Genomic DNA, 20333 nt, shown 5'->3' with positions numbered 1-20333 from the left:
CCCCTCCCCTCGAAAGAACAGCTTAGATTACATCAAGCCAGCGCTCACCGGCCCGAGCTCTTGTATAGTCTCGGCAGGAATGTGTGTGCTGGGAGGAAGGAGACGCGGCCCGGGGGTGGTGCATAGAGGCGCAGACTTCCCGGCAGCGAGGGGGTGGGAATCGTTGGAGTGTGTGAGGGCTCCGCAGTGAAAACAAAAAAAGTCTCTTCCAGTCGGGCCGTTTCCTCCTAGTGTAGGGTAACGAGACTCTGCACTAAATCTGCAGCCTGCTTTATTCTTTTGTGCAATTGGCCAGAGCAAAAAAAAAAAAACTACCGGCAGCCAGCCATTGCAAACAGTAAACACCTAAGCAGTAGTGCAGGCTCCTTGGAGGAGGAGAAAAATCTACTCCAGAAATTGGTTTAGTTAGGTGGAGGAGGGAGAAGGAGGAGGTAAGTTCCGGCCTCCTATGAGGGTTGCCTTTGTTTGGCTGAACGGGCTCTCTGAGCCAATGGGAGCGCGCCGGGAGGAGTGGGGCGGGCGGGCGAGCCGAGTGTGTGCGTGTGTGCAGAGCCGAGATTGCTTCCAGTGGGAAGGGTGTCGGTCTGCTTTTCTGCTGCCAGGTCTCGCTTCGCTCGGAGTGAGGACGGGGCCGACCATCTCCGGGGCTGCTCGGTGGCTTTCCGTTCACCCGCTTTGTGTCTCTGTTCTTTCTCCCCCCCTCCTCCTCCTCCCTCTCTCCAATCAACCGCCGCCTCTCCGCGATGCCGCCCTCGCTGGCCTCCGCGTCTGCTCCCGTGTGGCCTGGCGGCCTCTTTCCGCCGTGGGGTTGATCCGAAGGAGGAAGAAGAGGAAGCGCGGAGGCCCGATCGCCTGCTCATGCAGCAGCCCCATCGCCGCCGCCGCCCCGCCGTTGGAGTCCCGCCGAGCTGCATGGACGGGCATGGGGAGAGCGGCCCCTCTCTGCGCCATCGCCGCCGCCGCCGCCGCCAGGGCTGAGCAGCAGCAGCAGCAGCGCCGCCCCCCGCCTGCCCTCCTCGTCCTCTTCAGCCTGGGGCTGCTCCTACACACAGGTACCGCCTGGGCCCCTCTTTGGGCGGGGGTGGGGGGGTGGAAACCCCCAATAAAACGGGCCGGGATGGAGCGGGAAGCAACGCCCCGACGGCTGCGGAGCTGTGTAGTGAGACGTGTTTGTTCGCGAGTTGTTTGGTTTGGGGCTTCCCTTTTTCTTTCTTTTTTAACGGGACGTTTGGTGGGCGAGCTGGGCTGCCCAGATCCGGAGTTCGCTTCCTCGGGAGCAAGTTGAAAGCCCGCGATCGCGGAAAGTGCGCGCGTGCGTGTGTGTGTGTGTGTGTGTAGAGGAATCTGAAGTTTTTTGCGCGACAGTCCTGGAGCGTTGCAGGCGGGGTGGACGGCTCCTTGCTGCAGGCGCGTGGTGTTCCGAGGCTGCTCTTGCAAGTGGGAACCGCTTGTGCCAAAACGCTTGTTTTGCAGCCCGGAGGAATCTGACACACACGCGAAGGTTTCTCTCTCCCCCTCTCCCCTCTCCTTTCCGCGGTCTCTGCTTTTAAAAAGCAAGTCTGCGAGCCTTCTCTCCCCAGCAAGGCGGCGGGGAAAGGCGCGGAGCTGGCCCCGCTCGACGGAGCGGGGGAGGGGGCTGCCGTGTCTGGGTGAGTTTGATTGGCACCGCTCCCTCCCTGCCCTGGTGTTTACTAAGTCAGCGCCGAGATCAGGTTTCTCTTCTCCTCGCCTCCTCCTCCGCGGCGCAGGAAAGAGAGCGCCTGGGCTCTCCTAATCTGCAGCTGGCGTTGAAGGATTTTGGGAGGAGAAGGCGAGGCGATCTCGGTGAAAAGTCGTTGCTTTCCCTTCTTCCCATCGGCTGAACTTTGAATGCGGATCTGTTTGCGCGGCTGGAATTCTCACTTTTTATTTTCTTTTTGGGACCCGTGCTCCAATGGTGCAACTTGATGAGGCTTGCTGCTCCTGTTTTGTTTTCTGCAAGATGCCTCTGTCTTGCCAGCTGTTTATTTAAAAAAATTGTATTTCTGTTGGCCTTCCTGTAGGAGCCCAAACCTTGCTGGGTTGTAGCCTTCACCTTTTCATTTCACCCAGGGAAGCTTGCTGGGCAAAGGACTCCTCCTGCTCAGGCAAACTCATGAACAAAGGTTGGGTTTGTAACATGGCTTGGGTGGGTGGGGGGACTTTAAGAAGCTAAAAGTAAGTTTGGTGTGTATGGGGAAGGGCAGAGTCTGGTTTGTGTGCAGCAGGTCCCAGCTTCAATCCTTGGCCATCCGCAGGTTAGGGCTGGGATGGGAGAGTCCAAAATCCCGGTGGGATCCTGCCAGTCAGTGTTAGGCAGTGCAGAGTTAGATGGACCATTGCCTGACTCCGTATAAGGTAGATTTCTTCTGTTCTTCCTAGTAAAGCTTGTTACATCAGTGTGTGATGGGGATTTGGGTCCCCAACTATTTTTCCGATAGGGCTTCTGTGCCTTTAACACTTTTGCTTACAAATCAAGTAAGACCTTTTCCTGTCACTATTGACACACCACAGCAATTTTCAGCTTCTGTGAATGTCTTGCTTTTAAAGAATTTATTACTGCTTTTCTTTATTTCGGAGGGAGTGGGAGCACCCAAGAAGTTTTCTAAAAATGAAAAGTCTCTGAAATCAACAGGCTTTTGTGCTGGGGTATTTGGTTGCACACACACACACACACACACACACACACACACACATTTTAAATATTTGTAGGCCACCTTTCTGGACAACATGCTCTGAAGGTGACAGCAGTGATATAAGATACAATACTAAATTGGAAACTATTTAAAACAACAACAGTTAGTAGCAATACTTGAAAATATTGTTCAGTAGAAAGAAACTGAGAGAGGCCCACTCTTTGTGTTCCTTGTGCAGAGATCAGATACATGAGTCCCAATGAAAATCTACACAGACGTATTTTGTGAAGTTCTAGATTGCACAAAATTATGCAGTAATACAACCTTGGAATGCTGTGAGAAGAGCTTACTAGAGACATTTCACAGAGTAACAGGAAAGTGTGAGATCACCGTGTCGGAGATGTGTAGAATTATAGAGTTGGAAGGCACCCAAATAGCCATCTAGTCCAACCCCCTGCAATGCAGGAATCTCAACTAGATCATACATGACAGATGTCCATCCAACCTGTGCTTTAAAATCTCCAAGGGAGGAGTGTCCACCACTTGTGGGTGTCTGTTCCGCTGTCAAAAAGCTCTCACCATCAGAAAGTTCTTCCTGTTGTTTAGTTGGAATCTCCTTTCTTGTAACTTCAATTGATTGAGAAAGGTCCTAGCCTCCGGAGCAGGAGAAAAGAAGCTTGTTCCATCTTCCATGTGACAGTCCTTTAGATGTTTGAAGATGGCAATCATGTTTCCTCTCAGTATCTTCTTTACCAGGCTTAAACATGCCCAACTCCCTCGACCATTCCTCATAAGGCTTGGTTTCCAGACCCTTGATCATCTTGGTCACCCTCCTCTGCACACATTCCAGTTTGTCGATATTCTTCTTAAATGGTGGTGCTAAGAACTGGACACAGTATTCCAGGTGTGGTCTGTCCAAGGCATAAGAGAGTGGTATTACTGTGGTTGTTTTAAGGAAAGGGTTGATTCTAGTTTTGACCCAATGTCTCATTGCCAATGAGATTTAACTATATGAAACTGTATTTTACAGCTTCTGATAGAGCACACCACTTCTTGAAGTACTAGAGGCCAACATTGCTTGAATTTTAAGGAAGAATGTGTTGACAAATTGGCTCCCGTTCCAATCTGAGAGCACCAGCTAAATTTAGGATTCCGGGTGTAGAATAGCTTACCTTTCAATAGGCTTTGTGCTCTCTGCGGTCCATCGAGAGAAGTGATTGTCCTTAATCAAAACGGAACTCGTGTTTGTGGCTTGTGATTCTTGTGTGTAGGTTACCAACCTGGCAGCCGTAGAACGTGTGAGGTTTTTGTTTGCAGAAGGTGTAGCACTGACAAGTCAGTACTGAACAAAGAACAAATTCTCTTTGTGACTTCCTTTATGAAATATTCAGAAATATTGTTTCTTTGGATCCAGAACTTCTCTTTCTGTTTACAAAGAGGCCCTAGGCCTAGAGCAAAGTCCTGTCTCTTTTGGAACTTTGTAACAAATACCGGTACTATGAACCAAAACAATAAGGGAGAGTTCATATGGTTTTTTAAAATTTAAAAATCAGTTTATCTATTACACTTTGGAATCATAGAACTGTAGCGTTGGAAGGTCCTCTAGTCCAACCCCCTGCAATGCAGGAATATGCAACTGGATCGATCGAACCTGCAACCTTGCTGTTATCAGCACCATGCTCTAGTCCAGGCACCTCCAAACTTCGGCCCTCCAGATGTTTTGGACTACAATTCCCATCTGCCCTGACCACTGGTCCTGTTAGCTAGGGATCTTGGGAGTTGTAGGCCAAAACATCTGGAGGGCCGCAGTTTGGGGATGCCTGCTCTAGTCTAACCAACTGAGCTATCAACATTTCCCTCTTCCCCAAGGGATTAAATGTGGTGTACATGGTTCCTCTGCCTCCATTTTATTCTCACAACAATCTTGTGAGGTAGGCTTGACTGAAAGATGGTGACGGGCAGTGGCACAAGGTCATGCAGTGAGCTTTATGGCCAAGTGGGGATTTGAACCCTGGGCTCCCAACAAACACTCTTAAACGTACACCACACACTTGCTGCATTCAACAAGTGTACATTCTTATATCCCCTGGGTACGTAGTAGTTGAGTTGTAAACTCAAACAGTTACATACAATATTCAATGAGGGTACATGTTTGCTGCCAACATCACTGAAGCAATTCCTTTTACTGGCAACAAGGCAAGGCATGCTGGGTCGGCTACACTTCCTGTTCCCTACCAAGATTAACATTCAGTGGAAAGAGTTGTGGTAGAAAGTGGAATGTAGATCTACCCTTTTCATCTATTCCTCATTTTCTTAATCTTTAACCAAAGCACCAATTTTTTAAATGAAAAACCCCAACTTCTGTAACATCATAATTTTAGTTACTAAAATACTGTAAATACAAAATTCTCATTGTCTGTTATTCCTAAAAGTATGTATGGCTTTCTTTAATTTACAGCACCATCCTATACACATCTACTCAGATGCAAGTCCTATAGAGTTCAGTGGGATTAATCTGTATAACTGCAGCCTTAAACGCATTGAATACAGTGATGCCTCGCAAGACGAAATAAATTCGTTCCGCGAGTCATTTCGTATTGCGAAAATTTCGTCTTGCGAAGCGCGGTTTCCCATAAGATTTAAAACAAACCAAAAAAAATAATATGCAAACAAAATTAGTCTTGCGAACCACGGCCATAGAAAAATTTGTCTTGTGAGTCACCCCCCAAAAAATCGCAAAACACTTTTGTCTTGTGAGTTTTTCGTTGCGCGAGGCATTCGTCTTGCGAGGCATCACTGTATTTACATTTCAAGGAGGATGGGGCTGCGACAAAAACACCAAGCTGTTTAAAATAGCATTTGAACTGGAAATTCTTTTTCCAGCATACTTTCTCTGATTCCCTCTTGGGGGGTATGTTAAATATACAGAACTGCATCCAAAATAGACAAGCTTCTGCGGGTTGGTGAATATATATATATATATATAAGTACATTAAAGACACCAGGAACCCCTGTTAACATTTTCCAACTAGGACTTGCTGAGAAATCCTATGCAAAGGTTGCAAATCTAGGCACATTTACCTGGGAGTAAGTCCGATTGCACCCCAGGAGATCTGATATACAAGTCAACAAGTTTTTACAGATAGCACTGTAAATGAGAACATGTACAGAAAGAAGCAAGATGTTGACTGTGGCTACTCCAAGAGGATGCCAACTCTGTGGGCTGCAATGGAATGAAGCACCTGTGAGGTCAAGGCTGGTTACATTGCCATCTTGGAGCAGGTGGGCACACACCTACAAGCTGCCCCCCCACCTCAGCCCAGTGCCACTGCAGCTCTGCCCCCTCATGTGCCACCAGTTGTTGGAAGAGCTCCACGCAGGAAAAGGACAGTATTATAGTCATAATATGTTTTGATTTATAAAAGAACCCAGTGTTCGAAATTAGCCAGGTGCCAAGCGCGTTTTGCGACCATATGCAGATCTTTGGAAGCCAGGTTGGCGACTGACATCTCCACCTGGCTGGCCCCTCTAGCTTTCTTAAACACAAGAACTTTTTTTTTTGCATTTCCTTCAAGGGGTACATGGTTCACCCCCTCCTCAGTTAATCCCCACAACGACCCAGTGAGGTAGGCTAAGAGGTAAGGGACTGGCCTAAGGTCACCCAGCGAGCTTTATGCCTCAGTGGGGATTGGAACCCTGATACCCCATGTCTTAGTCCGGCACTCTAACCACTGTGCCACACTGGCTCCCTAGAGTACTTCTGCTCTATAAATTAAGTAGGCAAATAAATATGGGGAAAGCCAAATGTCCTTTAGGGAAGGATCTGAAATACTTTCCTTGGAAGCTTGAATTGGTTATATTCTGGATTGTTTTATTTGATGTTTCAATGTGTTAAAGCTCAAGCAGAAAGGTAGGTACACTTCAGGTTTTTTCATACATGGGGATAAGGGAGTAAGGATCAGGGTGAGTACTTCTACCCAATTCCAGCCCCCTTCTGGCAGAGCTTCTTTCTGCTTCCTGAGGCTCAGTCTTGCAGGTCTTCCAATTGTGACCTGCTGCTGGCCTTGTTCTGTACTTAGCAGGCATCCCCAAACTGCGGCCCTCCAGATGTTTTGGCCTACAACTCCCATGATCCCTGGCTAACAGGACCAGTGGTCGGGGAAGATGGGAATTGTAGGCCAAAACATCTGGAGGGGCGAAGTTTGGGGATGCCTGTGTACTTAGTCATGAAGTTGTAGGCCTGTAATATTTTATTATTTTCAGTACACACCAGGGTGGATAAAATGATATTATATATATATATATATATATATATATATATATATATATATATATATATATATATATATATATATATAATATGTGTGTGTGTGTGTGTGTGTATGATTTTTTTTATTTAAATTGGATTATTTAAATTTAAATTGGATTTATTTGATTTAAATCAGATTGGATTTTTAAAATAAAATGCTTTTGGAGGAAAAATCGTTCTAAAGATAGTTTTCTATTTAAGTTACATTATGGTCCTAAGGCTATTCATCAGGAAATAAGGATTTGTTTTAAGTTTTTCATGTGTGCTCAGTTTTTTTAAAAAAATTGTTTAAACACATCAGATAACAAACATGGATACATATGCAGTAATGTTACTGTTTTAGATAAATAAATGGTTTGAATTGTTATTAAGGAAATGATACTTTTTCTCCTTCCAGTAAAGTACAGCAGAAAAGCTGTCCAAATATAAACAGTTAACTTATTAAACCTCACAATAATTTCATAAAAGGCTCTGGCTGCAAGCTCTCCTCCCTGAGCAGCAACACTCCTTCCTCAGCAATAAGAAGTCTGCTCTCTGCTGGAGTGCTATAACAGGTCTTAAAGGGACTATTGTGAGTGCAGTGCCTAGATGGTTGAACTAGGACCTGAGAGACCAGGGTTCAAATCCCCACTAGACCAAGCTCCTAAAATGCTTTCTTTCTTTCTTTCTTTCTTTCTTTCTTTCTTTCTTTCTTTCTTTCTTTCTTTCTTTCTTTCTTTCTTTCTTTCCCTCAAATATCCGCCCCCCCTCCTCCAACAGTTTCTTAGAAACCAGATTCTTCTCAGAAACAAGTGCTTTTATTGCCATGCAATCAGAGGCTGGCTATTTCTTTACTTCTGTTGATGTAACGAAACAGGCTGATCTATAAATCGTAATGCAGAAGGAGATAAAGCCTCCCAGTCAACAGGCAAACCAATAACAGCAACAAAACCCCTCAACGTCCTACCTTACCCTTAATAGGGATTTTATTCCCTGGTGCACTTTTGTGTTTAACCTGAGTTGGAAAACAAGAGCCGTTGCATTCTGGTGTCCATGGAAACCAGTTAATTAAAAGGGGGAAATGAATGCTATTGTCATTTATTTCGGTTGCTTTCTCCATTTACAACCAAACACAGATGCCTACTGTTTCTGTGTTGCTCTTCATCTTGGCATTTTGATTAGTTGGGAAATTGCTTGCTAATGTGAGCGACAACTGAATTTTGCAGCTTGCAGTGGTGGACTCTCCTTCCTTGGAGGTTTTTAAGCAGAGTTTGGATGGCCATCTGTCCTGGATGCTTTAGTTGAGATTCTTGCATTGCAGGGGGGTTTGGACTAGGAATTGTATGGTTCTACAGTTCCCAATACACCACCCTTTCTTAAGAGAGCAAAGCACATTATGGCACTACTTTGAAATGCTCCCGCGTGATGCTCAAGCAAAATCCATGGTGTATATGGCTTAGAAATAGCTTTCGCTAAATGAGCATATCCTTAACACAAATTCAGGGCAATTTAATATGGCTAGCTTTTCACTGGGCAATGTAATTAAGTAAGTAAGTAAAACCTTTATTGGCATCAAACAAACTCGCATACAAAATAATAACAGATTAAAACTGTCACTGTGGCAAACGCTGTGCCAAGAGAGGGAAGGGAATAATCCGCCATCCGCTTTCACGACAATGGGGCTTCCGGCGACTCAGACGACTGCAGAGTACAACGCCGAGAAAATAGTAAATTAAGATATTGAGCCACCATCTCGGTGAGGACCGGGTCCTTCCCCAGCAAGAGGAACCGCAAGATTTCCCGCTCTGGTCTCCCTCTGGGAATGCAGAGCCGGTCCAGGAACCGTTGACGAAGGTCGACGTAAAGGTTACAATGAAAAACCATATGTGGAAGGCTTTCCACCTGAGGGTCATGACACGGACAGATCCTCTCATCCTTCGCCCTGCCCGAGAATCTTCCCCACAGGAGGTTCGATGGATTTGCATTGAACCTGGCCAACGAAAATGCCCTTCTTTCCTGTGGGTTCAGTAGGAAGTCAAGATAGTTAGGTTTTGTTTCATGAGCCCACGGGAGGTGGAAAAGAAGGGGGGAACATGTTGTGCCTGCTGCCGCTATAAGATCCTGTCTCTCAATGTCCCACAACCTAGTAATGACTGTGGCTTTGGCAGATTGTAAGGACATTGAGCGGAGGAGTTCTATTGAAAGCCCCAGTTGCAGTACCTTCCTATTGAAGTGTTGCAGCCCTGGGGGGAGGAAGGTGTCCGAAAGCATTACCTGGAGGAAGGGATCTCTGTCAGAGTTGAGGCAGATTTTTAGCCAGAATATAAGGAATCTTGCCCAGGCGACAGATTCCACCTTGTGTTGAGCTCCCTCTAGACATAAAACTGCATATGGGACGCATCTTGGAACAGAGAAAATCTTGTAGAGAAAGGTTGATTGCACTTGCTCTACTGTCTGGGTGAACCCCGGGATCCAGATTGGAATGCCGTAGAGCAGTTGTGAAATGGTCTTGGCATTGAAGATCTTGAGCGCAGAAGGGATATGTGAGTTGCCCCTTGTTGTAAAAAATCGCGTAATTGCCTGCGTGGATATCTTACTGGCGTTCACCGCCGTGCCTCGATGTGGAGACCAGAGGAGCCTATGGTGATAGGTGATTCCTAGATAATTGAATTTAAAGACCTGCTGGATGGGTTTACCTCCAAAAACCCAGCTATAACTCGTGCGTGAGTTACCAAACACCAGGATTTTGCTTTTTTCAAAGTTCAAGCATAAGTTCATTTTGGCCATGTACTCAATGCAGGCAATTACCAGACGCTTTAGACCTATTCTGGTCCGCGAGAGCAAAACCATATCGTCCGCGTACAGGAGGATGGGAATGTTTATGGCCTGGAGTTTTGGAGTGTGGGCATCCACCTGCTTTAGTAATGGGGCTAGATCGTTGAGAAAAAGATTGAAAAGCGTAGGAGCAAGTACGCAGCCCTGTTTAACTCCTCTGTTGATACTGACTGGTGTTGTGATTTCATTCCCAGAATGGATTTTTATGCAGCAGGTGTTATTGGTATAAAGCTTTTTGATCAGGTAAAGAAGTCTGGGTTCTAAGCCCATAGCCTCCAATTTGGCCCAAAGCAACCTCCTGTCAATGGTATCAAATGCCGCTTGAATGTCCAGGAAGGCCACATGTAGATGTTCTTTATAGAATCGTGTGGATTTGGCGACTAGGTGAGACAGCACCGTGCAGTTTCGTAGGGTCGATTTTCCTGGTCTGAACCCAGCCTGTTCAGGGCCTAAGATGTTATTGTCATCGAGCCAGGTAGTTAATCTGTTTAACAGATGCTTAGCATATAATTTCCCAATGTTAGAGAGAAGACTTATTGGCCGATAATTTGCTGGCAGCTTTTTGTCACCTTTTTTGAAAATAGGGATAATTATGGATTGTTGCCAGGAGCTGGGCATAATTCCTGAGCTATCGACCAACGTGAACAGATCAGCCAATATCGGAGCCCACCACTCCGGTTTAGTTTTAATCAGTTTAGATGGAATGGCGTCCGGGCCAGGGGCCTTCCCTACTTTCATCTGATCAATTAAATTTATGATTTCTGACATGGATACTGGAGGCCACTCATCTAGGAAAGAGAGAGTGTTCTGATCTTGCCTGTCCGGTGGGATGCAGTTGTCGAAAAATACTGACTTGAAATGATCTATCCATGTGCCCGATGGAATTGAGGTTAGCTGCTCATTCTGTGGCAGTGGGGGATCTGCTACGGCCTTCCAAAATTTTTTGTGATCTCTAGATTGTATGGCTGAGAGTAAAATTTCCCAGCTTTTCTGGATATGTCTTAACCGGCCGAGCTGGATGGACTCCCTTAGTTGTTGAGTTCTAGAAAAATAGATGTCAGGTAGGCGGGAACTGCCCGATTCTCTGGATTCTCTGTACAGTTTCCTGATTTCGGCTTTCATAGCTAAAGTCTCTTTGTCGGTCCAATCACCTGGGCTCCTTTTCTTAGGAGGCCTATGTGAGTGCGTGTGGGACAGTTCTGTTATTAAGATGTTAATAAATTCCTCGAACCGAGTAATTCCCTCAGCTGGAGTAAGAGCACCTTTCTCTGCTGAAAACAATTGGGTCACGCGGTCGGTTTTTACCAGGCCTTGGAAGAGAGACAGAGTGTGTTCGTTGGTTTGTATCCTTGGAAGCTGGAGTCTTGGTTCCTGGGGGAGTGGGCTGTTTAACTGTACAGTCTTGCTCAATGGAAAGACAAGCTTGCAGTGAAGAGGGAGATGGTCACTGAGCATAGGATCGCCTATGTAAAACTCATCCACGAATGGCGTCATTCCAGCAGGTATTATAATATAGTCCACCACGCTGTTCCCCTGCGGGGAGATATGGGTGAAGTTCCCGGAGCCTTCCCATTCCGTTAGCCCATTAAGCCATGTCAGGGCCCTGGTGGTAGTCAACTTGGTGAGACGCAGACCCGCCTGGTTTATTACTGGATCCAGGGATCTGCGTTCCCAAAGACAGAAATCTGGGAGGACAGAAATATCCAGGAGCTCCCAGGCTTTTGTGTACACTTCCCACCCTTGGCCTAGGCGAGCATTAAAGTCTCCAGTTAGAATGATAGGTAAATCAGGGCAGATGAGGTCCAGATTCTCGAACACATGTGTAATGAGATTCCATTGAAGGTTCTTGACTGTGGCAGTGGGAGTGGGAGGAATATACACGTTGATCAGTAACATTTCCTGGTTCTCCAGCACTATCTTTGTTACTAGTAGTTTACAGGTATCATTTGTCGACAGGATGTGTTCGCATTTTATATGGGGAGCCACTAGAGTTAACAATCCACCTGAAGGTCTGCCTTTCTTGTGGCTTTTAGTTGCCGGAACAGAGTAAGCGTTGAAACCTGCAAATTCGATGTGATGTAATGACCAGGTTTCTTGTAAACAAACTACATCATGAGCCCTTAATAAGTTTGAGAACTCTGGAAGGCATAGCTTTGGAGACCACCCTGCCACGTTCCATGATATCATTTGCAGAGAATTGTGCACCTGACTCCTAACCGCGGCATCAAGTCAATCTAGGTGAATATCAGGAGGATGGTTATCGCTTGATGTCCCAGGCGGCCCCAGGCGCGTTTCCACCACTACCGTTGGAGCGTCAGTTATTGGTCCGTGGGCCCTGGAGTCTTTTGCTAGGATGATTTGGGGGACTTCTTCACTCTGCCCCGTATAAGGATTCCGACCGGCCTTAGATTGCTGGGAACCGGGAGACTGGGATGGCTTGGGTTGAAAGGCCAACAGATTGATGTGGCCGAAAGGGTCCTCGATGACTCTATTGCAGGTTACATGGCGTTCCGGATTTGTTTTGAAGGCATAGACTTCACCGGGTGGTGTAGATTGTAAAAGGTCAGCAACTGTATCTTGGGGTGGATCGATTAGGGGATTAAAGTTTAATGGGTGTTGTGGTTTGTCGCCTTGTATTGGGCTGGAGGTAACGGAAGTCTCCAGTTCAGGCATCGAGGCGTATGAAGGAGAGTGCATTTCAGATTGGAGTTGCTTAGGCGGACCGGGGGCGGGCGCGTCACATGGAGCGTCCTGGGAGCCAAGAGGAGGGTGTAAAAAGTCAATTAAATCAATTGCAGGCAGACTTTGGTACAGTGCAGGGCTGTCCGAGTCCTGTTGGGCGATGGTGTTGCCCATACGAGAAGGTCTCGTTTCCAGCCCCCCGTTCACTGGTTTCTTGAGACAGACAGGCCTAGCTTCAGAGCAGATGGCCCCTGTCCTGATGGGTAATGGTTTGCAGATCTGGTTAGCAAACACTCTTGTGAAATAGATATGCCATTTCCTTGTGCAACCGTTTAGTTTTAGGATTCTAGCAGGTGGATAAGTAGATCTAAAGTTAATAACCAGCCGCTTCAGGAAGGACCCAGTGGGCAACCATAGAATGTCCACAATCTCTGATGGACGTAGGACGTGCCCCAGCAGTTGGGACAGAGAGTTGGCAACTGAGAGTTTATCTACCCAATTGTTGTAATTCAAGGGGTGGTTTCCCACTAGCACAGCCAGTTTATGAGGCTGGAGTTGTAGATTCAAGTTATGTGCTTGTTCGTCCGGGCCCTTTGCTTGTTGTGCGGAGTCGACCTGCAGACTTGGGCGGGGGGGAGCCGGACTGGCAATGTAGTCAAACTGGGGAGGAGTGGGTGGTCGTTTGGCCAGGCTGAGCACTTCCTCGAGCTTCTTTTCAATGCCGTCCAGCCTTTTATACAGGTTGCTGATTGTATGCGATATCAGTTCAGATTGGCAGGTTAGCAATTCCAACATCTCTCGATCCGCAAAAAGTTGGGTGGATGATTGTGGTATTTCGGATAGAGAAGTTTGGATTTGCTCAGAGGGAGGGGCCTCCTCTTGTAATCCCGGGGCTGGCTGCCCCTCGCCCACCATACAGCCAGTCACTTTATGGGCAATACTAGAGGCAAGAGCAGCAAAACTGTTTTCAGTAGGGAAACTATTGCAAATCTCTGCCAGGTCATTATTGGGCAAGAAGTCACTGATTTTCATCTGTTTCTTGGCTGCGTCCACGGTCTCATTGGAATGGTGCCTGGAACGCTTTTTCCCTCTCATACCAGCACAGACGGAGAGGGGGAGAAACCCCACTTAGCCCAAAGCAGAGTGAACTGTGCTAGTTAGTGTGCGTTCTCTTTAACAACTCACTCCCTTTCAGTCTTTATCTACAACGCTGACTTGCAGGTTTGCAGATTTGCAGGTATGTGGGAGTGGTAAAAGCATAAAAGTATAAAAACATAAAAACAAGCTTAAAACAATCTTAAAATGCCATTAGTACCCTCGGAAAAAAGCTTGTGAGGCTTGTGAGGCTAAGTAAAGGAGAATAAGGAAGAATCTTTACCAGGCACTCTCCGAGGCTACCTTCAAGACGCCATCTTAACTACTTACTTAACTACTTAACACAAATTCAGGGCAATTTAATATGGCTAGCTTTTCACTGGGCAATGTAATTAAATCTGTTTTGAAAAGTGGCAAGGCTTTGTGTGTGGAATGCTGTTTTAGACTCTTCAGAAGTTTATCCTGGGTGGAATGCTGGAGAGTATGAAAAGACAAGTGTTCAAGATATTTGAGACTACACCCTTTAGCTGGGCAGTGAGCATGCAAAAAACTGGATTTAATTATGTCGGTGCAGAGCACTTCTAGAGCGCTGCTCTCGTTTCTCTCTCCTCTAAACTGCCTCCCCACCAATCCCCCAGATGTGAAAAGCTGTCCAACTTTATAATGGAGAAAAGATAATTTTATTCCTTCCCTTTTCCGTCATAGGTTTATACGTGTGTTAGCCAGCTTTATTTTTGGGAGGTTTGAAGATAATTCCCCAGGTGTAGAACATTCCAATTTCTTTTCAAGTATCCTGTAAAATTTCTTTTTAAACATGTCAGAATTACGTGTGTAAAGTTTGCATTAAAAGATGCAGAAAAAACGCGCTCAAGATTTCATCAGTTTGTGGTGGAAAGCTTAATTCCCTTGCAGCCTTCTTTGATTTCAAATTAGCACGATAAATTCTCTTTTGTTTTTAAAAGGGCATGTTCTTAATTCTCTCCCTTCCCCCAGTGGTGGACACAGCCCATCAAGTCTTGTATCTGCAAACTGTTTAACTGAAACGTGTGTTCAAGTAACATGATAAAAGCCCTGAAATTTACAAGTGAGCCTTGAAATTATCTTCTTTATCATAATTAAGTACTTTTTAAATAAAAAAAATCTCTCTTTTAAAGCTTATGCATAACATATCTCAGTGAGCCCCACAATGAATGCCAGCTTTTCTAAATTACTTAGCTTTGGATCAGTACTTTTATTCTGGGGGGTACTCAGGGGTACACACAGTGCTATTTTTCTACAAAAACTCACCATGAACTCTTAGAATGGCAATGAGGCTCACCTGAGAGGCATACCTGCCAAGTCCCTGCCTGAGAAATAAGGGACTGGACCGGAAGTAGCAGACCGGAAGTGGCGCTGCCGCCATTTTGGAACTGGGCAGAGCAGCATCAAAAGTCGCTTCTGAGCATGCTCCGCCCAGTTCCAAAATGGCCGGCACGCCAGAATAAACCGGGGAAAAACAAAAAAATCCATTTTTTTCGGCTGGGAACAGCCGGAAAAACGGGGGTTTCCCAGGGAATACGGGAGACTTGGCAGCTATGCTGAGAGGTGCCGGAACCAAGTTCCGGAGAGTTCCGGCTGGAAAAAAGCATTGGGTACACATTACCAGTATCTTTTTTCTACAAGAAAAGCATCATGACTGATACTAGGGTTAAATATGGGCACTATGTATTTTTAAGGGGGCGGGATTTGCCCCAGCATCCTAAAATGAGTTTTGTACTCCCTGCTCACTTTCCTATTTCATGTATACAGTTGTACCTTGGTTCTCAAACTTAATACATTATTGAAGTCCATTCCAAAACCAAAGCGTTCCAAAACCCATAGAAAGTAATGCAAAATGGATTAATCCATTCCAGACTTTTAAAAACATCCCCTAAAACAGCAATTTAGCTTGGATTTTGCAATCTAACGAGACCATTGATCCATAAAATGAAAGCAATAAACAATGTGCTGCAGTCACACAATCAATCAGCCACTGTACTGGGTTCCACACAGTCACAAAAACAAAACAAAACAAAAAAGCCACAAAAACGCAAAATAAATAGCAAAAGCAGACCGACCTCAGCTTAACACTAAAACGGAAGTGTGGCACTCAACTCGGAAGCGTAACACTCAAAACGGAGCACGTTCGGATTCTGAAAAAAGTTCACAAACCAGAACACTTTCGGGTTTGCAGTGTTTGGGTTCCAAGTTGTTTGAGTACCAAGGTGTTTGAGAACCAAGGTACCACTGTACCTCACTTTTCCCAGAAAGTGCTCAAGATGGCACATGGCTCTCTTCTCTCTTCCCCTCCCCACCCGTCCATTTTATATTTGCAACAACCCTATGAGGTAGTCCAGGCTGAGGCCCCGCTAGGCCAGTTTTGCTAGGCTGCATCATTAGGGAGTGAGCAAGATACCCTCGAGGGACTAGCATGAAGCACCTCTGGAAGGACAGCTACAAAACTAGTGCTGTTCAGCTGCAAGATTTCCTTGCTGTTCTGTGGCTGAGGTATTACTTGTCTTCTTCCGTGCTCTCTGCTGTTTTGCAGTAGGTAAATGTGTGTTTAAAGAAGCATATTCGCAACAGGGGACCTCTGTCGGGTTGGGAGCTCCCTTGCGCATGATGGTTTGGCCATGTGCTCTGCATGCGCCTGTCGAAAGCAGGCTCTCCTGGCTTGTGGGCTTTCAGTTGAAGTAGAGCATGGTACTGATAAAGTCAAGGTTGCAGGTTCAATCCCTATGTGGGACAACTGCAAATTCCTGCATTGAGGGGAGTTGGACTGGATGTTTGTCAAGGTCCCTTCCAGCTCCATAATTCTATTATTCTATGAGTTTCCTTAATAACTGAGAGAGAGAGAGAGAGAGAGAGAGAGAGAGAACACTTTTCCAGGCACTTACTGAGCCAGACTGCTGCCCCCCCCTAAAAGAAACCAGGCAGTCATGAAATAGTGTGAAGTTGGGAGAGTCTGGTTTTTTTTAATAATTTAAATGTGAATTGAATTGTAAATTTACCACCTGCATTCCATAGCCCGTCTCCCCCTTAGGCTAGCCAGGCATAGCTGCAGCATGTGGTTTCCGTAGTTAACAAATATTAAGTGTAGTTTTAAATAATTATGGGACTGTGGTCGATAGGGAAGGGCGGGGCAAAATCTCTGTAAAAAATAAAATAAACCCCAAGTACTCAGCTTTCAGCCATGAAGGAAAGTCAGACCAAAATCTGGATTCTCCCAAATAAAGAGTGTGACTTAACAGGCTCTTTTCTTTCTGCTTTGTAGAATATGTGCAGGTTATGTGTACGGTTACATTCACACCATATGTTTAAAACACTGTGATGCCACTTTATTCAGTAGTGCCCCCACCAAATTCTGGGAGTTGTAGTTTGTTAAAGGTACAGAGAGTTCTTAGCAGTCCCCTGTTCCCCTCTCAGAGCAACAATTTGCAGAGTGGTTCAATAGTCAATCCCTCTTTCACAGGGAACTCTGGGAATTGCATTTTGGCCAGCTTTCAGCCAAGTTGAATATTAATAGAATCGTAGAGACGGAAAGGAACCCCAAGGATCATCCAGTCCAACCCCCTGCAATGCAGGAATCTTTTTGCCCAATGTGGGACTCGAACCCACAACCCTGTGATTAAGAGTCTCATGCTCTACCGACTGAGCCAGATGACAGTGGAAGCTGCAACTCGCTCATCTGGAGTTAGTCTCACTGAAGTCGCTGGTGTCTTCTTCTGATTGAGCATGGATAAGATAAAGCCCTTTTTGAGCATGCTCTCATGGAATAATAATAAAAAAGTTTTGCTGAAAGTCCTACAGATGTGTCTGTTTGAGCATATCATATATATAATCCGAGGGCCTTCTGGCAGTTCCCTCACTGCGCGAAGTGAACTTACAGGGAACCAGGCAGAGGGCCTTCTCTGTAGTGGCACCCTCACTGTGGAACTATTTGACTTTTAGAAGACATCTGAAGGCAGCCCTGTTTAGGGAAGTTTTTTAATGGTTGATGTTTTATTGTGTTTTAAAATATTTTGTTGGCAACTGCGCAGAGTGGCTGGGGCAACCCAGTCAGATGGGTGGCATATAAATGTTGTTTGTTTTATGAAAAGTGAATCACGCCCAGTAATGTCCGCTCTTCTTTTGCCCAGGCGATTGCCAGCTGCAGACGCCGTGTCGAATCCAGAAGTGCACCACGGACTTTGTGGCGCTGACTTCTCACCTGAACTCTGCCCTTGATGGCTTTGATTTGGAATTCTGCAAAGCCCTGCGTGCCTATTCCGCCTGCACCTACCGCAACTCCAAAGTCTGCCGCGGGAACCTGGTCTACCATTCGGCCGTGCTGGGGATCAGCGATCTCATGAGCCAGAGGAACTGCTCCAAGGATGGCCCGACATCCTCGACGAACCCCGAAATCACCCACGACCCGTGTAATTACAGCGGCCGCCAGGGAGCCGGCGAACTTCGCGGGGGAGGAGAGCAGGCCCCGCCCACGTACTTTTTCTGTGGCCTGTTTGGAGACCCACACCTGCGGACCTTTAAGGATCACTTTCAGACGTGCAAAGTGGAAGGGGCGTGGCCCCTCATAGACAACAACTACTTGTCGGTGCAGGTGACAAATGTGCCCGTGGTCCCCAGATCCAGCGCCACTGCCACAAATAAGGTGCGTACACAAGGCCTTATTTTCCTCTTTAAAAGGTTACAGTGGAATTTGAAATTTATAGAAGGCAAGATTTTGATGAATTGGGATATGGAAGAAAGGGCAAGGCGCAGAGCTGTGCCAGGCAGGGAATCCCTGGGCTGGCTTATGAGAACCAGCCTGGCTGGCCTAGTGGAAATCTGTTAGGATGACAAAAGGGTGTCCATGGGTCATCCCAGAGGAATCCTTTGGCCTGGAGAGATGGATGTTGCCCAGGTGATGGGGTGTGTTTTTGAGGTGGCAGGGAAAAAGAGGTGGGTTTTTTTTTAATAGCAAGGTGTTCTGGGAAGAAGGGAGAAGAAAGACTGGGATACATCTTGGGCAAGATGGCTTCACTGCTGTGGGGGGAAAGCCCCTCTTGAAGTGACCGCGCTGTAAGATCTGGGCTTCCTCCATGCAGACTGAATTGGTAAATAGGCAAATAAATCAGATTTCTTAAAGCAACGACAGTCTCTGACGTATCTCAGTTCTGCAAAGGAACACTGGCCCTGGGTGAGTGCCTGGGACCCCTGGGATCTTGCAGAGAGTAGTGGCGGCGGCAGACGATTTTTGTAACAATATTTTAAATCCAAAACTTTCCTCCCTCCCCCTTTTTGGTGATGATGGTGAGAAAGCAGAGCTGTTGCATGTGAATCCATGTTTAATTCTTTCAGACTAGAGAACATGTAATCAAAGCATGCTCACAGATAGGCGGCCAAGAGACAGCTGGTTTTAAGGAGCAGCTCACCTATGCTATGCAGAGACCAAGGGAAGGTCTCTTGTGCTGTGGGCAGAGAACATTGGCTGAGAGTTGATGAAGAATGGAGGGTTTATGAGCAGCATTAAAGTTCTCCAAATCCCGAAGGAAAGGTGTGGTTGGAAATAACTAGGAAGGAATTGCATTGTGGTGAAGCACGTTTGTTGTTGTTGTTGTTGTTGTTTAGTCTGGACCCCATGGACCAGAGCCATACCTCCGAAGTCCTGGACGGAAAGATCCGGGATCGGCAGCCCGCGACAGCCCGTGGCGCTTTGCCCTTCTATGGGCACCAGAAAATGGCAGTGCCAGCGCCGGAAGTCGCTTCCACGCATGACCGGAAACACGTAAAAGCGACTTCCGGCACTGGCGCTGCCATTTTCTGATGCCCATAGAAGGGCAAAGCGCCACCGGAAGTCGCTTTTACGCGTTTCCGGTCATGTGTGGAAGCGACTTCCGGCGCTGGCGCCGCCATTTTCTGGTGCCCATAGAAGGGCAAAGCGGCACCAGAAAAATGGCCACCGGCAGAAGCAGATTTAAGGGAGAATATCGGGATAAAAACCTAAACGGGAGACCGCCGGGAAACTGTAGGATAAAAGGGGTTTTCCCGGCGGAAACGGGATACTTGGCAGCTATGACCAGAGCATGCCAGGCACTCCTGCCTTCCACTGCCTCCCGCAGTTTGGTCAAACTCATGTTGTCCAACCATCTCGTCCTCTGTTGTCCTCTTCTCTTTGTGCCCTCCATCGTTCCCAACATCAGGGTCTTTTCCAGGGAGTCTTCTCTTCTCATGAGGTGGCCAAAATATTGGAGCCTCAGCTTCAGGATCTGTCCTTCCAGTGAGCACTCAGGGCTGATTTCCTTCAGAATGGATAGGTTTGATCTTCTTGCAGTCCATGGGACTCTCAAGAGTCTCCTCCAGCACCATAATTCAAAAGCATCAGTTCTTGGGCAATCAGCCTTCTTTATGGTCCAGCTCTCACTTCCATACATCACTACTGGGAGAACCATAGCTTTAACTGTACGGACCTTTGTTGGCAAGGTGATGTCTCTGGTTTACAGTCTGTAAATAAGGTTTGGTGGAAAGGAGGTTGAGCTCTACTATCCAGTTTTTGATTGGCTGTGTTGTGGCTGGTGGCTGAGTCCAATAGGAGATGGATTTTGAATTATTCTGTTCTTTAGCAAGAGTACATATCGTATATTCCGGCGTATAAGACGACTGGGTGTATAAGACGACCCCCAACTTTTCCAGTTAAAATATAGAGTTTGGGATATACTCACTGTATAAGAAATACGACCCAGCGTATAAGACGACCCCTGACTTTTGAGAAGATTTTCCTG

General features: G+C 46.4%; 1 protein-coding gene across 4 annotated transcripts in view; it reads left to right on the top strand.

The window, feature by feature from the left end:
- RGMB (repulsive guidance molecule BMP co-receptor b) overlaps nucleotides 1–20333 on the top strand; it is a 52079-nt gene that overhangs the window by 8007 nt on the left and 23739 nt on the right. For 2 of the 4 annotated variants that reach the window (XM_060280177.2, XM_060280176.2), the window contains 2 exons: nucleotides 820–1052; nucleotides 17712–18223. In XM_060280177.2, the coding sequence (XP_060136160.2) occupies nucleotides 820–1052; nucleotides 17712–18223 (745 nt within the window). The other 2 variants (XM_088653083.1, XM_035100241.3) reach the window with 2 other exon arrangements.

This window comes from Zootoca vivipara, chromosome 10 (genome assembly GCF_965207765.1).
Source record: "Zootoca vivipara chromosome 10, rZooViv2.hap1.1, whole genome shotgun sequence".
Classification (NCBI taxonomy): Eukaryota; Metazoa; Chordata; class Lepidosauria; order Squamata; family Lacertidae; genus Zootoca; species Zootoca vivipara.
This window is presented reverse-complemented; position numbering and strand designations above follow the sequence as displayed.